Here is a 13,243-nt window from a genome sequence, read left to right on the forward strand (position 1 = left end):
CGCGCGCTACGCGCGCGGCGCGTTTTGCGATTTGCGAACGATACGCTTTCTGCGCAACTTACAGATCATCGTCACGACCATACTTCGATCAATACCGGCGCTCGGTAACATCGTCATACTCGCGGCGTTCGTTCTCTACATTTTCGCTATTATTAGCCTGTGACCAGACCTTCTCCCTTGATCCCGTATAACGGCTCGGGAGAAGGTTACGGCTCCGCCTCTTTTAGGCCCGCCCTAGGAACAAAGCGCCCGTACATGTATACGTCGCGTCGGTTCTCTATCGACGAAACGTCGGTTTCCTCGCTCTACGCAACTTGTGTTCATTGGTAAGTGTTCCTGGCAATATCCTGAAAAGATTGAAAGACGATCGTAGCTCGCAAGAGCAAAAGAACCTTTCGAAGGGTATTGCTAAGAGCACTTCAATTTGTTACTATTGAACACAAGTTGCGTAGAGCGAGGAAACCGACGTTTCGTCGATAGAGAACCGACCGCGACGTACGCATGTACGGGCGCTTTGTTCCTAGGGCGGGCCTAAAAGAGGCGGAGCCGTACCAGACCTTCCCGAACCCGTTATACGGGATCAAGGGAGAAGGTCTGGTCACAGGCTAGCTATTATTGGACGCGGCTTATACGGAGACGCGGATCCAGCACGCTTCGGGAATCTCGGTCGCGCGTCGGTTACTCTTTTCCAGCTCATCACACTCGACGACTGGTACTACGCCTACAGCGAACGCGACGACTATCTCTTTATCTTCATCGTCTTGCATGGAAACGTTCATATTCATCAATCTTTTCGTCGCCGTCATCGTCGACAGTCTCGGACGCGCTCAAGCAACCGCCGCCAACCGGTTAATCAACGGTGGCGGTGGCGGCGGCGGTGGCGGCGGTGGCGGTGGCGGTGGCGACAGCGGCGGCTCATATTGATGACAACGTCACAGACTTAACGTCATCACAGCCACTTAGCGACGATGGCAGTAGCACGCTAAGTGACGGCGCCGACGAGTCAATGATGCGAAATCATTACGATGACGTTACCAACGCTAATTTTGACCTGATTCGTCGCTACTACTCAAGCATCATCTCAAAGAAGATGCCGTTCAGCGCGAGGCGATTTACGAATTGATTGATTTACTAGGTATCGCCAAAGTGCCGACGCAGCGCATTTAGAAATGAACGTAGATAGTACGGAGACTCTGTTGCGAGGAGCTTTTAGTATATCGTAAACGATCCTGACACACTACTTGGACTTTTTATAGAGAGAGACAGGGAGTAGACTCAACAGCGTGTAGTATATTGCGTGGCATGTCCCACTGCAAGATGGTCTTGTAATTCGGGAAATAATTCTGCCATGACGACGTCCAATAGAGAAAAGAATAGCTGCGTCAGACGGGAGAAAATGCATCCTTTCCACCGCAGAATGTGAGTAGGAACTGACACTGACCTGCTTGTTCAGTTCTGGATATTGCAAGGCTTCGAATACCAACTTCGTGCGACGCTCATACTCCTGCCTGCCTACGAGGCTCGCAAATATGCCTAAAGACCGCACGAACTTCAAAATTAGGAAAGAAAAAGGATAAAATGATCACTCACCGGGTGGAAAGCCAAGCAGGTCATCAAGAGCCTGATCGGCCCGTTCTTTCTGATCTTCCGTCGTCCTTGAATAGCAAGTAAAGATGAAACCACGTATTTAAATATCTAATGGTAAACCAACCTCGGAGGATCGTCATCGTAAAAGAGAAGATCTATTTAGTCAAAGCTTTTTTTCATAGATTGCCGCGATAACGTAAAAACAGCGACTCGAACCTCTCAGTAAATGAATTATGTCAACGAGGTAGTCTTCACGGAAGACGATTTCCATTTTCCGACACAAATAGCTAAACAGACGGTAACAGAGACGCAATTGGTAAGAAACGACTCGGAAGAGAGATAAACACCTGTCCAAATAAGCCTCAAGGCTGTTTTGGCCTAAAACGCGAACGCAGCAGACAACGTGATGCAACCAGCGCGGCACTTGATAGACAGTGCGAACTAGACGTAAAAACACCGTGTTTTGATACGTGATCTTTCCCGTCCTCGTTTTACTGAGATACTGCAACACTTCGCCCGCTCCTGATAGATGGAACGTATCCGATGCAGATCTTCTAAAACTATTGCAACTGCAACAGAATCTTATCAAATTGGGACGCCATAGCGTCCTACCTCCAAACCGCTTGTCTTCCCAGTATCTATTTAGAGCACGCAAGATGGGTTGCCAAATGCTCATGATACGATTTTGCGAAGTCTACGCCTACCTTTCCCCCTCTAGACCGACATCCCTTTCCTCTACGTCAAACGCTTGTGATTCCGACTGGCAATGGTCGAAATCCTTGCGCATTTCGGCGACCGCTGCATCCCTTTGTGAACAAACAGCGGAAGTGTGTGTCTACGTCCACACAACAGACCAGACCATTACTTACTCGTGCCGATGTCGAGCCGTTTCAACGAAGGCGAGAAACGCCTGTAGGAAAGCCTCCAAGTGTTGGCCCTTCTGCAAATAGCATCCCAAAACACAAGACGTTAATCGTAACGAAACAGAGTGACGTGAAGCAGTAATTCGCGTACCTCTTTCTTCAGCTTCAGCTTCACCGATTTGAACATCGTTCCTAGAACGTTTGTTCGTTCGTTCGTTCGTCTTTATCTCGCTCTCCCCTAAGGCCCCACCTAGCAACCGCATCCAGCGTAAAAGCGGTTTTCTTCTCGGTATCGGGTGTGAGGAAGCTGTAGAGAAGTTGACTGCCGCTAAGTAACGGATGACTCACCAAACACTGTAGAACGAATAAAAGCGAATTTGGAGTCCACAGAGAAGAATTCCATACGCGCGCGCGCGCGACAACTTGCCTTCAAGTATTTCTCCAATTCGGATCGCTTCTTTTCAGCCGTCTCGTCGGACATTCGCAGAAGGAAACCACGCGACGGAAGCCGAACGTTGAGGTCGTCTAAAAATCGAAGACAAGAATGGCTTCTAAGCCACACTATCTACACAGATCACTGACCGTGAAAGTTCTTCAAGCGAATGTCCAAATTTCGAAACTGCTTCCAATCCCTATACAGTGCCGAACACGTAAGAAAAAGAGATTCTCTCCAGGCTTCTTTTCTTCACCTCTTTACATTCCACGATGACCCAGTGCCTATCCCAATCAAGCCCCTACTAGTGTCTTATCTAAGAATCAAGCAAATCCATATACCTTGCATTGTTGCTATCGTAGGAATTGGAGTCGGCGTCTTCACAACAAGCTTGCAGACGAGTCGCTGCGTGACAACCCCTTTGCTTTCCACTTCGGCCGAACGAATGCGCACGTCCCATTGGCTCATATCGTACTCGGGCGTACTCCCTTCGTCCTCGGCAATGTCGTCACCGCCACTTGAATCATCATCCGATTGAGCCTGAATAAACTGAAGGAGAAAGTGAAAGAGGAAGGGGAGAGTATCGCATTGGGTGACTGACTGCGACGAGTGGAGGAGGAAGAGGCGATTTGCGCGAGTTGTTTGAGTCTGGTATGTCCGGATCCGGCATTTTTCCTTCTTCTGGAAGTAAAAACGCTGCGTAGGTACGCGCGATCAGCTAGCTTTCGTTTTTGCACTCCGCTGTTGCGGTGGTCTTGAAACCGATCTTTAATCTTGATTCCGAGCCGCTTGAAAACGTTTCAATTTTTCACACGCCTCGAGAAAAAACCATACGAAACGAAATTCGGAAATGACGTCCCAAAAACGCACCCTTTCGAAGACGGTTTCGCGCGAGCAGGCAACCGACTGCCGCACACCATTTCATAATACTTGAAAGCGAAGAAAGACATTCGGTTTATAAAATCCATTATGAGAAAAAGACAGCGTCTTGCCTCGTCGCTTTGATGAAAGAGCGGACAATATATATCAACGAGCATCGCGTAGACGCGTTCGTACGCTCTGAGGGAACTCTTCGCATGAGTGTTTATCTAAGAGACTCTCTCTCAAAACTTACTTTAGTAGCGGCGTCGACTGCTGCAATTTTCTCAGCCCCTGAACCGAGTCGTTGGCGTCCAAAGCATCGACAGCTACGCGACAAAATTGAGTGACTAACGAGAAAAAATTGCAATTGACGAACCCAATTTAAGATCGTTGACGACACTATCGTCCATGCGAATTTTGTCCCAGGCGGTGGGAGAAAAGTACGTGTCGTAGAGAGTCTTCGCCTGTTTCGCAGTGCGCATATCACAAGATAAGTAGAGTTGAGCCGTTCTCCGTTAATTTGCGTACCTCCCTCAAGATGCTCTGCGATTCGGTTTCCGATACGTTCGGCTCCATGCATTTCCTATTGAGATCCTCTGCTCGCGTGAAGAAGCGAGCATATGCGGGATTAAGAAAACAGTAGGGAAAAGGAAAAGATAACGGAGAGCTTCCATTAGATTGCATGAAGGCAAGCAATCAACGCGACGTTTACCGACGGTGAGGCAGAATTCACCGTTCCCTCTCCTTTCATGAGCTGCATGAAGTGAAACAGGCCGTCAGTCGACGAGAGGATCGTCGGAAGTGGATGCCGCAGCGCCTGGGGGAGGGGGAGGAGCGAGTGGGATTTGCGCAAGAACGAGAAAAGAAAAGAAACCGGTGCTTTTTTCTCTAGCCGCAAAGAACACCCTACCGAGTTGAGTTTGCTTGATCGGGCAAAGGTCGAGAGGATGGGAACCAGCTTGCTAGGCTTCTCTAGCGGTTCACAGGCTATTGCATAGTCCCCGAGGGGGGAATCCAATGACGTGAAAAAGTTCCGCCAATATTTTTTTTACCTTTGCGGGAAGAATCAATTCGATCACAATCTTATTGACAATATCCTGCGCTCAAGAAGATAAACGAAGAGAAGTGAGGATCCAATCAATGAGGAAGCCAAACGAACGAACTGGACTTGAGATGACTTGGCAGAGCCTCGACAGCAGCTGACGGGCGGTCAACTCCTCGAGAAAAGCGACGAGACTCCTTCGACCCCAAATCAACCACGACTGAATATCTCAATGCTTTGCTACCTCGACTTGAGCGACGCCGGCGGCAGAACGCGCGGCACGATGATTGCGGCGACGCGACGGAGGTATCTAATTGATGCATGTTCACCGCGAACGGCTTCATGCACGTCATCGCCGTACTCGCGCAGGATGGCGCCGACAAACGCGGCACCTTTAAGACAAGGATCTCGGGGGGAAAAAGAGAGAATAAATAAATAAAAATTGGTGGTCCAGTTTTCTTACTCTTATCTTTCACCGCAAAGATGACGTGAAGGTGAGCCATGCCCGCCTGAATCAGTTTCTCGGTCCACGACTTTCGGTATATCGATCTGCAAAAAGAAATTATGTATTGCCTCGATCCGTTCTCGGGTTCTTTTTACTTTTTTTGCTCGCTTGACAAAAGAGGCGATGATGAACTGGAGATTGCTTCGAAATTCGTCGACGAGCTCTTCATGATCATTGATCTGCCTGCAAAGTGGACAGCCAGCCCCGCATTACTAATGGGTCTCTTTCCTTCCCCAAATGAGGAACGGCATATATTCAAGCGTCTCCTGTCCTCATTTGATACCCGTATACGTGCACTCCTGCTACTTACCGATACCACTCCTAAACGAAATCCCGCAAGACCAGTTCAAAAAACTAAAAGAGACAATTTTTTACTATCAAATGGTCACGCGTAAGAGAAACGCTTCCTAGACCCCATCTTTGGAGAAAATCTCGCGAAAAAAACTTCAGCTCCTATAATTTCACTTCTTAGAGCTATCGACTCACTTCCGAAAGGGCTTCTTCGACTGGCAAAGGTACGAGAACGTCATTCCAAGGCTATGCTCCAAAAGAAGCGACGGTACTCGAAATCCACCACGCCCCTAACGAGATACCTGTAGATCGGAAGTACGTGACTGCTCCTCGGCTAAAAGAGACATCGGGAATGATGATGAAAAGACGTTTAGAATGCCGTACCGATGCCGCTGACAATTCTCGTTGCCGCATCCCGGCGGCAGAGTCGGCTTGATCAGTTCGCGTCGCTTTATCCAGATCAGGAAGCTCGGAACGAGCGCTTTCGCTTTCAGAAGGCAATAGGCAGCGCAGCAGCCGCACGCAGTTGTCCAAAGCCAGCGCAGGAGAGCGTGGTGGCTAAGGAAAATGCGATTTGCGAGAAAAAAGTCGCCGGTCGCGAGTTTCTAACCGCGAAAAGACGATCGAGATGGAAAAAGGCCAACAAAAAGAAAGGGTCTAAGCGATCCAGCGGCCTGCGGATGTCGATTAGCCATTTTCAGTCCATTCGAGACGGGTTTACTAACGTGCGCTAAATGCATTGGAGGTTCTGGTTCTGCTGGTACTGTACAGTACCTGTCCTTTTTTACAGATGTCTAGTGAAATCGATGCGTAATCAGCGTAGACATTAAAAACTAAATTTCTAGAGACAACCAGAGGCCATGCACAAACTACTAAGACTAGGGAGTCTTGCTTGCCGTAATATAAGTCAGACTTCAATTTTTCCCACTCTTTGGACACCTAATTTTTTACTGTTCCCAGACGTGCGATGCCGACGTCGAAGCAGAAAGAACCCAAGACAAATAACAGCCCGTCACTTCTACACACTCAGCCAGGATCCTTTTTAGGAATGACAGTGCTATACTTCCCAGCACGGTGCGCAGAAAGTTTTTTCCTCTCGTTTACTGCAAAATTCGTCCGTCAAAATCTTTCGCGTATCGTCCGGATTCTTCACGGCGTGTCCGACAGTTCGCGGGTCCACGTAGATCTCGTGATCGTTTCCGCCCTGCGAGGAAAAGAAAACTTGAGTCCAGTTTGGACCAAAAAAAACCGCCGTTGAGCAAATTTTCACCCTTACCTCAAACGTCTTGTCGCCGAAGAAGCGAACGACATCAAAGCCATCATTAGCAACGTGTCGCAAACAGTATGTCTTGTCCCAGCCGATGGGAAAGACGTCAAAGCTAATTTGGCCACCTGCGCAATTAAGCAAGACGAATAAAGGAAATAAGAAATCGACCTTTGAACAGAAAGCCGACAACCAAATTTTTCCTAAGCAGGCTCGCCGCCTAATGCATACAAACCGCGCGCTCTCGTTCCGCCCGCCCGTTTCCGCACCGAGACCACCGGCGGTGGAGCCGCCGGAGGCTCAAAATAGCCCCGTCAGAAAAGTCAATACCATGTACTGACGTACCGATTGAGAACTTGAGATCAAAGCTCGCGAATTCCCGCTCGAGTGCAGAGACAAACTTCGTTCTAATTCCCGTCTCCTAGGAAGAGATAAGGAAAATTTGCATCTGGATGTTGAATAGGGCAAAGCAGCCCGTGCGCGCGATGAGACGTTTCACGCTGCACCGTCACTAAAAGATTGCTATTGAGCGAGGGAGGGAGACCTCTTCTCAATTTCTCCCGCGCACATGCCTTAACTGCCGCGAATAATTCAGACATTGCTACTTCCACAACACACAACAGATCGTTGGAAAGGTCACAGTGCCAGTTCCAACCTTATCATATTCGAAGAAGGCGATTCGCTCCTCCTGGGAGCAATTTCTTCCAATAGGTGACACGTTGAGCATGCCGTTACAATGAACGTTCCCCTTGATTAGAAGGCAAGTGAGTAGGCGTGCTCCAAATCGCGGAATGACGCACCTCTTGATTGGAATATCAAGATCGGCGATGTAGTGCAAACAAAAATTTATGAGTTGTTTCAACTTTTCCTCGCCCATGAACGTCTTGATGCTCTGCGGGAGGGAAGGGGAGGGATCATAAAACCAAAAAGCAGCCGGACAACTTTGGCGGCGGATTCTTTATTCCCCGACAGACGTCCCAAGTAAATAGATCAACAAAAAGAGTCGCTAGCGACCGCAACCCTACACCCAAGGGAACACGACGCAAAGAAGGTACTCAGATTTGAGATGCTGTATCAACATCGAACAGAAACTAGGAGAATCTTTCTAGCGCAATTTCTGCAGGGGTAGGAAATTCGAACATCTGTCTCTCGTACTCCCCTTCTAGGACTTCTATTTTATGACATGCTAACGTGTACTACCTCAACTGCGACAAGTTCGCCGTTCTTGTAGGCGACCAGGCCATTTTCGGCGAAGACGTAATCGTACGAGTGTATGGCTGAAGAATACGGGGTAGAACTAGATTACTTTCTTCTTTTCTTTTCTCGATCGACGGTCTCACCGTCTTTGCCGCCCATCTGTTCGAGTATTTTCGACTGGTCAGAAACGCCGACGAGGCCGACGGCGTAGCGCTCGCGAACGCTCGCCATGAACGTCTTCATCTCTTGCGAAATCGGCTACGCGGTTGCGTTCGTTTCGTAGCCAAGAGCTTCCTTTTTCGCAGTCGTTACCTGTCGCGGCGCCGTCAGCGTGCCGTCGACGTCGAAGAGGAGAAGAACGGACTTCTACTCCGTCGCCATTTTAGATCGTGCGCGCGCAATGACGGAAATCGCGGGAGCCACGCCTTCGCGTCAGTGACCCCACTTACCTCAACATGCTATGATATGCAAGCGCAAAATGCATGCTTGCTGTCTAATTGAATTGTGTTAGCCTGTTTCGTAGTCTCACTGCCACTATCGCCACTATCGTCACCGTGCAAACCCGTTCATCGCTCATTTAGTCGAATAAGACTCATTTAATGTAATTTCTTCAAACACAAGGCGTCTGAAAATATTGAGGTGAACCACAGATTTTGCATGCTGAGAGAAATCGCAAACAATGGCGTTTGAGACACACGACTGACCCGAGGGGGCAAAACTGATCCTCCCGCACACCTAAAAGGCCACCCATTAGACTCACTTCCGTATCAATGTTTACGTAGCCCCCCAATGGAAGTGATTTAGTGGTAAGGGGATGGAACAAGGATAATTAGTGGCAACGTCATTAGAGCTCCGGACCCATTATAAGGCCGACACAGCAGCGGAGCTCGTTATTCGGAGTCCGTCTTACCGCCAGACAGTTTCCTCTGTGCCATCCATATATCATCGCTAGTCACATCATTCATGGCGACCGATCGTCGAAGTCCGTCAACAAATTTCATGATGGCAAGCATTCTCAGCTCGTCGACGTCGAGTCTTGCCGACTCTTTGCGCGACGAGACGCCGTCGCCATTGAGCCGAACGCACATAATCAGCAGCGAGCAAAACCTTTCCGAATCACGAATCCTGTCCCCGGGTCTCCCGTCGTCGTCCTCCTCCTCGTCGACGTCGTCATTCGGCACGCATGCTGCCGCAACCGCTGTCGGCAGCGGCTCCGTAACAGACATCACTGCCGCTGTCGGCAAGATGCGCACGAATCGACACAAGAAGCCGCGCACGACTTTTTCCGACGAGCAACTGTACGAGCTCGAGCAGAAATTCGCGCGCAACAAGTACCTGTCGGCAAAGGAACGCCAGTGCATGGCGGAAGTGCTCGGGCTGACCGACGCGCAGGTAAAGACGTGGTTTCAAAATCGACGCATGAAATTGAAGCGGCAGCTCGAAAGCATCGGCTGTCAATCGCCGAGCGCCGAGTGGCGCGACGAAAGATTCTATTGCGGCGGACTTTCCTATAGTCCGGCGGCAGCGTCATTGCCATCATCGGTTGGGGACATCCGGAGAGCAGCGATCCTTCCTTCTGCCATGACGGCAGCGGCGATCCCTCCCGTTACGGCGGCGCTCCCCAGCCCCGTTCCTATGTTCAGTTTCATGCATTATCAACGACCGCCCGCCGTCGTTCCCAGCGGCTTTCACAAAGGACTCGTCGCATGCCATCCATCATTTAAAGCAACGGTCCCCTATTCTCGGTACATGACCTACGACCCTTCGTCCGCTTCGTCGTCGTCGTCGTCTTGCGTGCCAGTGCAACATTCAATGTGCAAGTGAGCGACACTCTTTATAGTGCATGTCGTTGTTTGATCGTGTTTCGTAGTTACCCTAATGGTAGTACGTAATTTTGACTCGATGGACGGCTCATGCGCGCGCGCGGGGCCCAGCCTAACTTTAGTCAATGTGTATTTTTATCAAAACCTTATGTGACCGAGTGTGGGACTATATATTAGAATGGCTATTTAAGCTAACATATATCTCACGCGAGGCCTCGCAGTGGCGATGCACGCGAATATTCCTGCCGTTCAGAGTCAGCAGAAGCCTCACTACCAGAGGATCAATTGAATCAGCGCCTTCGTGACGTCAACGCGCGAAGCCCGACCTGTCCGGCATATGACTTGCGGTCGGACCGTCGCGGTGGGGATGCCCTGCATTCCAAAGTCCCTTTCCGTTTCCCACGATGCGAGACCAATTTGCCGGGAGAGCACAAACTCGATTTCGATTTCGCGTCGCCACTCGGTCGCCGTTCGCGAGTAGCGCGAGAGCATGCGGATTAGCGAAGGTGCCTGACTGACTCTAAGGAGACCGCTTAATTAAGTGCAACGATTACGGGTCGCGTGCTGAACGGTTTCCATTAAACAACACATGCACTCGGGTGTTATAGCCGAAAGCACGCGAGCGGTTTCTCTTTAGTGCCAACACATTGCATCGCCTATGTCCACACGAGAGAAGCCGACAATAGGTCTGAGTGGCCGACTAATGGGTGTCAAATTCGACACAAACTTTATATAACACTAAGTGACTGACTGCGAGACGCGGGTTTCGGCCGGATGACTTCGAATTCGACGGACGCGACGATCGTGCCGCACGTCGCCGCCCAGAACGGCGGCGAATCGTTTCGAATCGACAATCTACTCTCATCGTCGTCTTCGACTTCGATTCGCACGTCAGACGTCTCAAAGGACGTCAAAGATAACAGCGAATGCGACGGTAACCAGATTTTCCCAATCGCAGTATCCCTTTCTTTTTTCGATCGCACGCGGCCGGGTCCCCATTTCGATCGCGATTCAATTTTCTAGCAAATACGCTTTCGAGCGCCCCGCCGACGACGAAGAATCGAATTAAGCATCGCACGACATTCAGCGATCTACAACTATGCCGACTCGAGCAGATATTCGAACGAACGAAATACTTATCGCTCGCAGAACGCCAGCAACTCGCTCACATGCTCGACATGAGCGACGTTCAAGTGAAGACGTGGTTTCAAAATCGACGCATGAAGTTTAAGCGCCAACACGCCGAAAGCTACCAGCAATTAGCGACGTCGGTCAGCTGGCGAAACGAGGCGTTCTCAAAAACGCTTCAATCGCGAGCGTTCTTACCTCCTCATCCCTATGATGTAGGGTATTTTTCTCGTCGATTGTATCCCATAGCGCAACAGTGGGGGTATTTGCGTTTCTCCGCCGAGCCGTACGGGTGGCATTCGTCGTCCTCGGCGCCAATGCTACCGCCGCCGCCACCGCCACCGCCGTCGCTGCCTCCCTACAACACAACTCCTTTCTCGGGTTCTAAAATGTAGAAGTAAAAAATGTTTTTTTTCAAATGACTACGTTGTTTGTTTGAATGGCGTGTGTTTTCTCTCCGTAAAGCGTGCTGTGCCAGGTGCGGACTGTACACGGGTGGTAAAATCGTACAACTACACGATAATCGTGAGAATAAATCAAACCACTTTGCGACGAGAAGCAATACTGGGGAACGTGGCGACGGCCGAGCAAACACGGCCGCGCGGAAATGCGTTCATTTTGAACGACTAGCATCGAGCATCTGATGGAGAAGCAAATCTACACGCAATGACATCATTTAGGCAAACGGGGACGAGTGACGTTCGCGTGTTCGCTCACCACATTGTAAACAAGATCCGTCGTCCGCTTCCGACAGCAAAACATGACCAATGAATAATCGAAAGGCCCTATCCCCCTAGTCATGCATTCTAAGCGCGAATCCGCGAGGTCCAGCCGGGAGAGCAGCGATTGCGGTGGCACGACGATTAACGAAGAAAAACAATCTGCTAATGCCGGAATCGCTCGGAATTGCTTTGCGACCCAACACCAAGCCCATTCTGCCGTCGACCGTCGCCCACGATGGACGCGCCCGTAGTACCTCCTTCGTCGATCGCCCCTGGCGACGACGACGTCAATGTCAAACGAAAACCGTACACGTCGTTTCTAATCGAAACGATTCTCGCCACGACATCGTCGTCTGCGGCTTCCAAACGAAGGGAGTCGACGATGACGTTGTTGACAAATTCGGAAGACGGTAAAACGACGGAACAGGACGACGGCACGGAGTCGTTAACAAAACAGGATTCCATTGGAAGCCAAGCCCCTGAGGCGCAAATCAAGAATCATGTCCTATCAGGAAAGGAGCACGACGGAGATGACCGTCGTGACGACAATTGTCAAGATGACAATTCGGACAGTTCCGCTCCAGTCGTCAAGACGATAAAGCCACTGAAGAAGCCGAGAACGACGTTCACTGATCACCAAATCACCGAGCTCGAGCGTCTGTTCAACGCTCAAAAGTACCTGTCGTCAATCGAACGACATGACGTCGCCCGACTTCTCAATCTCACCGAAACCCAAATCAAAACGTGGTTTCAGAATCGTCGAATGAAGTTCAAGCGACAACACTCGGAACGCGAACTCCAAGCGATATCGTCGCACTACGCGGTCGCCGCCGCCACCGCCGCCTACAGGCTCAATCCATATCCCGCGCCGATGAGAATGCAACGGCAGCCGTCCCAGTGTTATTCGCATCAACCGGGACTGCTTTCGCCGTCGAATCAAAGATTCTCCAGTGGCATCTATTTTCCGGCTCCCGTTCACCAGGGAATGGAACGACGCTATCCCCCGATCGGGTCCCAACCGCCGCTGCTCAGTCCCATTCCCAGGAGATTTGCGCCGACGTCCGGCGCTGCATACATATTCTAGGCAGGAGTTCCCATGCATGCATCGCCCCGATTTACGCGTTCACGAAACGTTGGCTTGAACTAGTTACGATATGTTTTTCAAAGTAATTGATGCGATACATTGATTGGCTCATTTGCGTTTTCTCGACGTTCGTTCTCGGCTTATTGGACTGCCTTATTCAAGTAGGGAGTCGTTTCAAAGGCGTCTTCGTGCACGCGACGAAATTGCGTTGGCCACACAGGCCGATCTATTTGCAAATAGATGGATTTTCGCGGTTAGATGGGTCAAAGAGCATCTCCTTGTTTGATCGTTTCGCTTTGAGGGGATTCCGATTGGCGATAGGCAAACGAAGGGTGCGTACTCGCTCGAAAGACGAGATTTTTGAGATGCCGTAAGATTCTCGTTGCTTGCTACGCGTACGGTGAAGGCGTTCTTCACAGTTTCTCGTCGTTTTTGTAAGAGCG

General features: G+C 50.2%; 5 protein-coding genes and 1 pseudogene across 11 annotated transcripts; 4 read left to right on the top strand and 2 right to left on the bottom strand.

The window, feature by feature from the left end:
- LOC136200044 (voltage-dependent T-type calcium channel subunit alpha-1G-like) lies at window positions 1-1,352 on the top strand (annotated as a pseudogene).
- Window positions 1,193-6,308, bottom strand: LOC136200002 (sorting nexin-14-like). Of its 5 annotated transcripts, none has more exons than XM_065990330.1 (25): window positions 4,797-4,935; window positions 4,655-4,731; window positions 4,457-4,561; window positions 4,273-4,340; window positions 4,121-4,208; window positions 3,998-4,070; window positions 3,876-3,942; window positions 3,754-3,812; window positions 3,485-3,699; window positions 3,225-3,423; window positions 3,140-3,167; window positions 3,033-3,082; window positions 2,878-2,975; window positions 2,701-2,804; window positions 2,602-2,642; window positions 2,457-2,527; window positions 2,292-2,393; window positions 2,200-2,225; window positions 2,083-2,147; window positions 1,935-2,028; window positions 1,804-1,874; window positions 1,712-1,742; window positions 1,591-1,655; window positions 1,442-1,533; window positions 1,193-1,377 (listed from the first exon to the last, which is right to left on the bottom strand). In XM_065990330.1, the coding sequence occupies exons 9-16, from the start codon at window positions 3,551-3,553 to the stop codon at window positions 2,478-2,480; spliced, it is 639 nt and encodes a 212-aa protein (XP_065846402.1). In that variant the 5' UTR covers window positions 3,554-3,699; window positions 3,754-3,812; window positions 3,876-3,942; window positions 3,998-4,070; window positions 4,121-4,208; window positions 4,273-4,340; window positions 4,457-4,561; window positions 4,655-4,731; window positions 4,797-4,935; the 3' UTR covers window positions 1,193-1,377; window positions 1,442-1,533; window positions 1,591-1,655; window positions 1,712-1,742; window positions 1,804-1,874; window positions 1,935-2,028; window positions 2,083-2,147; window positions 2,200-2,225; window positions 2,292-2,393; window positions 2,457-2,477. The 5 variants fall into 5 exon arrangements, with proteins under 5 accessions (XP_065846402.1, XP_065846399.1, XP_065846400.1 ...); XM_065990327.1 differs by having other exon boundaries at window positions 3,225-3,432; XM_065990328.1 differs by having other exon boundaries at window positions 2,083-2,156; window positions 3,225-3,432.
- Window positions 6,309-6,360: 52 nt separating this feature from the next.
- On the bottom strand, window positions 6,361-8,625 carry LOC136200001 (uncharacterized). 3 transcript variants are annotated; one of them, XM_065990326.1, is made up of 8 exons: window positions 8,356-8,625; window positions 8,187-8,301; window positions 8,047-8,123; window positions 7,647-7,738; window positions 7,502-7,594; window positions 7,192-7,267; window positions 6,859-6,974; window positions 6,361-6,786 (listed from the first exon to the last, which is right to left on the bottom strand). In XM_065990326.1, the coding sequence occupies exons 2-8, from the start codon at window positions 8,284-8,286 to the stop codon at window positions 6,732-6,734; spliced, it is 609 nt and encodes a 202-aa protein (XP_065846398.1). In that variant the 5' UTR covers window positions 8,287-8,301; window positions 8,356-8,625; the 3' UTR covers window positions 6,361-6,731. The 3 variants fall into 3 exon arrangements, with proteins under 3 accessions (XP_065846398.1, XP_065846396.1, XP_065846397.1); XM_065990325.1 differs by having other exon boundaries at window positions 6,664-6,803; XM_065990324.1 differs by having other exon boundaries at window positions 7,502-7,738.
- A 381-nt stretch (window positions 8,626-9,006) lies between these two features.
- LOC136200049 (homeobox protein ceh-12-like) lies at window positions 9,007-9,867 on the top strand. Its single transcript, XM_065990372.1, has one exon. The coding sequence runs from the start codon at window positions 9,007-9,009 to the stop codon at window positions 9,865-9,867; it is 861 nt and encodes a 286-aa protein (XP_065846444.1).
- A 773-nt stretch (window positions 9,868-10,640) lies between these two features.
- On the top strand, window positions 10,641-11,389 carry LOC136200053 (barH-like 1 homeobox protein). Its single transcript, XM_065990377.1, has 2 exons — window positions 10,641-10,800; window positions 10,890-11,389. Exons 1-2 carry the CDS (start codon window positions 10,641-10,643, stop codon window positions 11,387-11,389), a joined length of 660 nt encoding a protein of 219 aa, XP_065846449.1.
- Window positions 11,390-11,951: 562 nt separating this feature from the next.
- LOC136200055 (homeobox protein koza-like) lies at window positions 11,952-12,800 on the top strand. The gene has a single exon (XM_065990380.1). It carries the CDS (start codon window positions 11,952-11,954, stop codon window positions 12,798-12,800), a length of 849 nt encoding a protein of 282 aa, XP_065846452.1.
- Window positions 12,801-13,243: the final 443 nt, after the last annotated feature.

The sequence above is a fragment of the Oscarella lobularis genome, chromosome 2, assembly GCF_947507565.1.
Source record: "Oscarella lobularis chromosome 2, ooOscLobu1.1, whole genome shotgun sequence".
Classification (NCBI taxonomy): Eukaryota; Metazoa; Porifera; class Homoscleromorpha; order Homosclerophorida; family Oscarellidae; genus Oscarella; species Oscarella lobularis.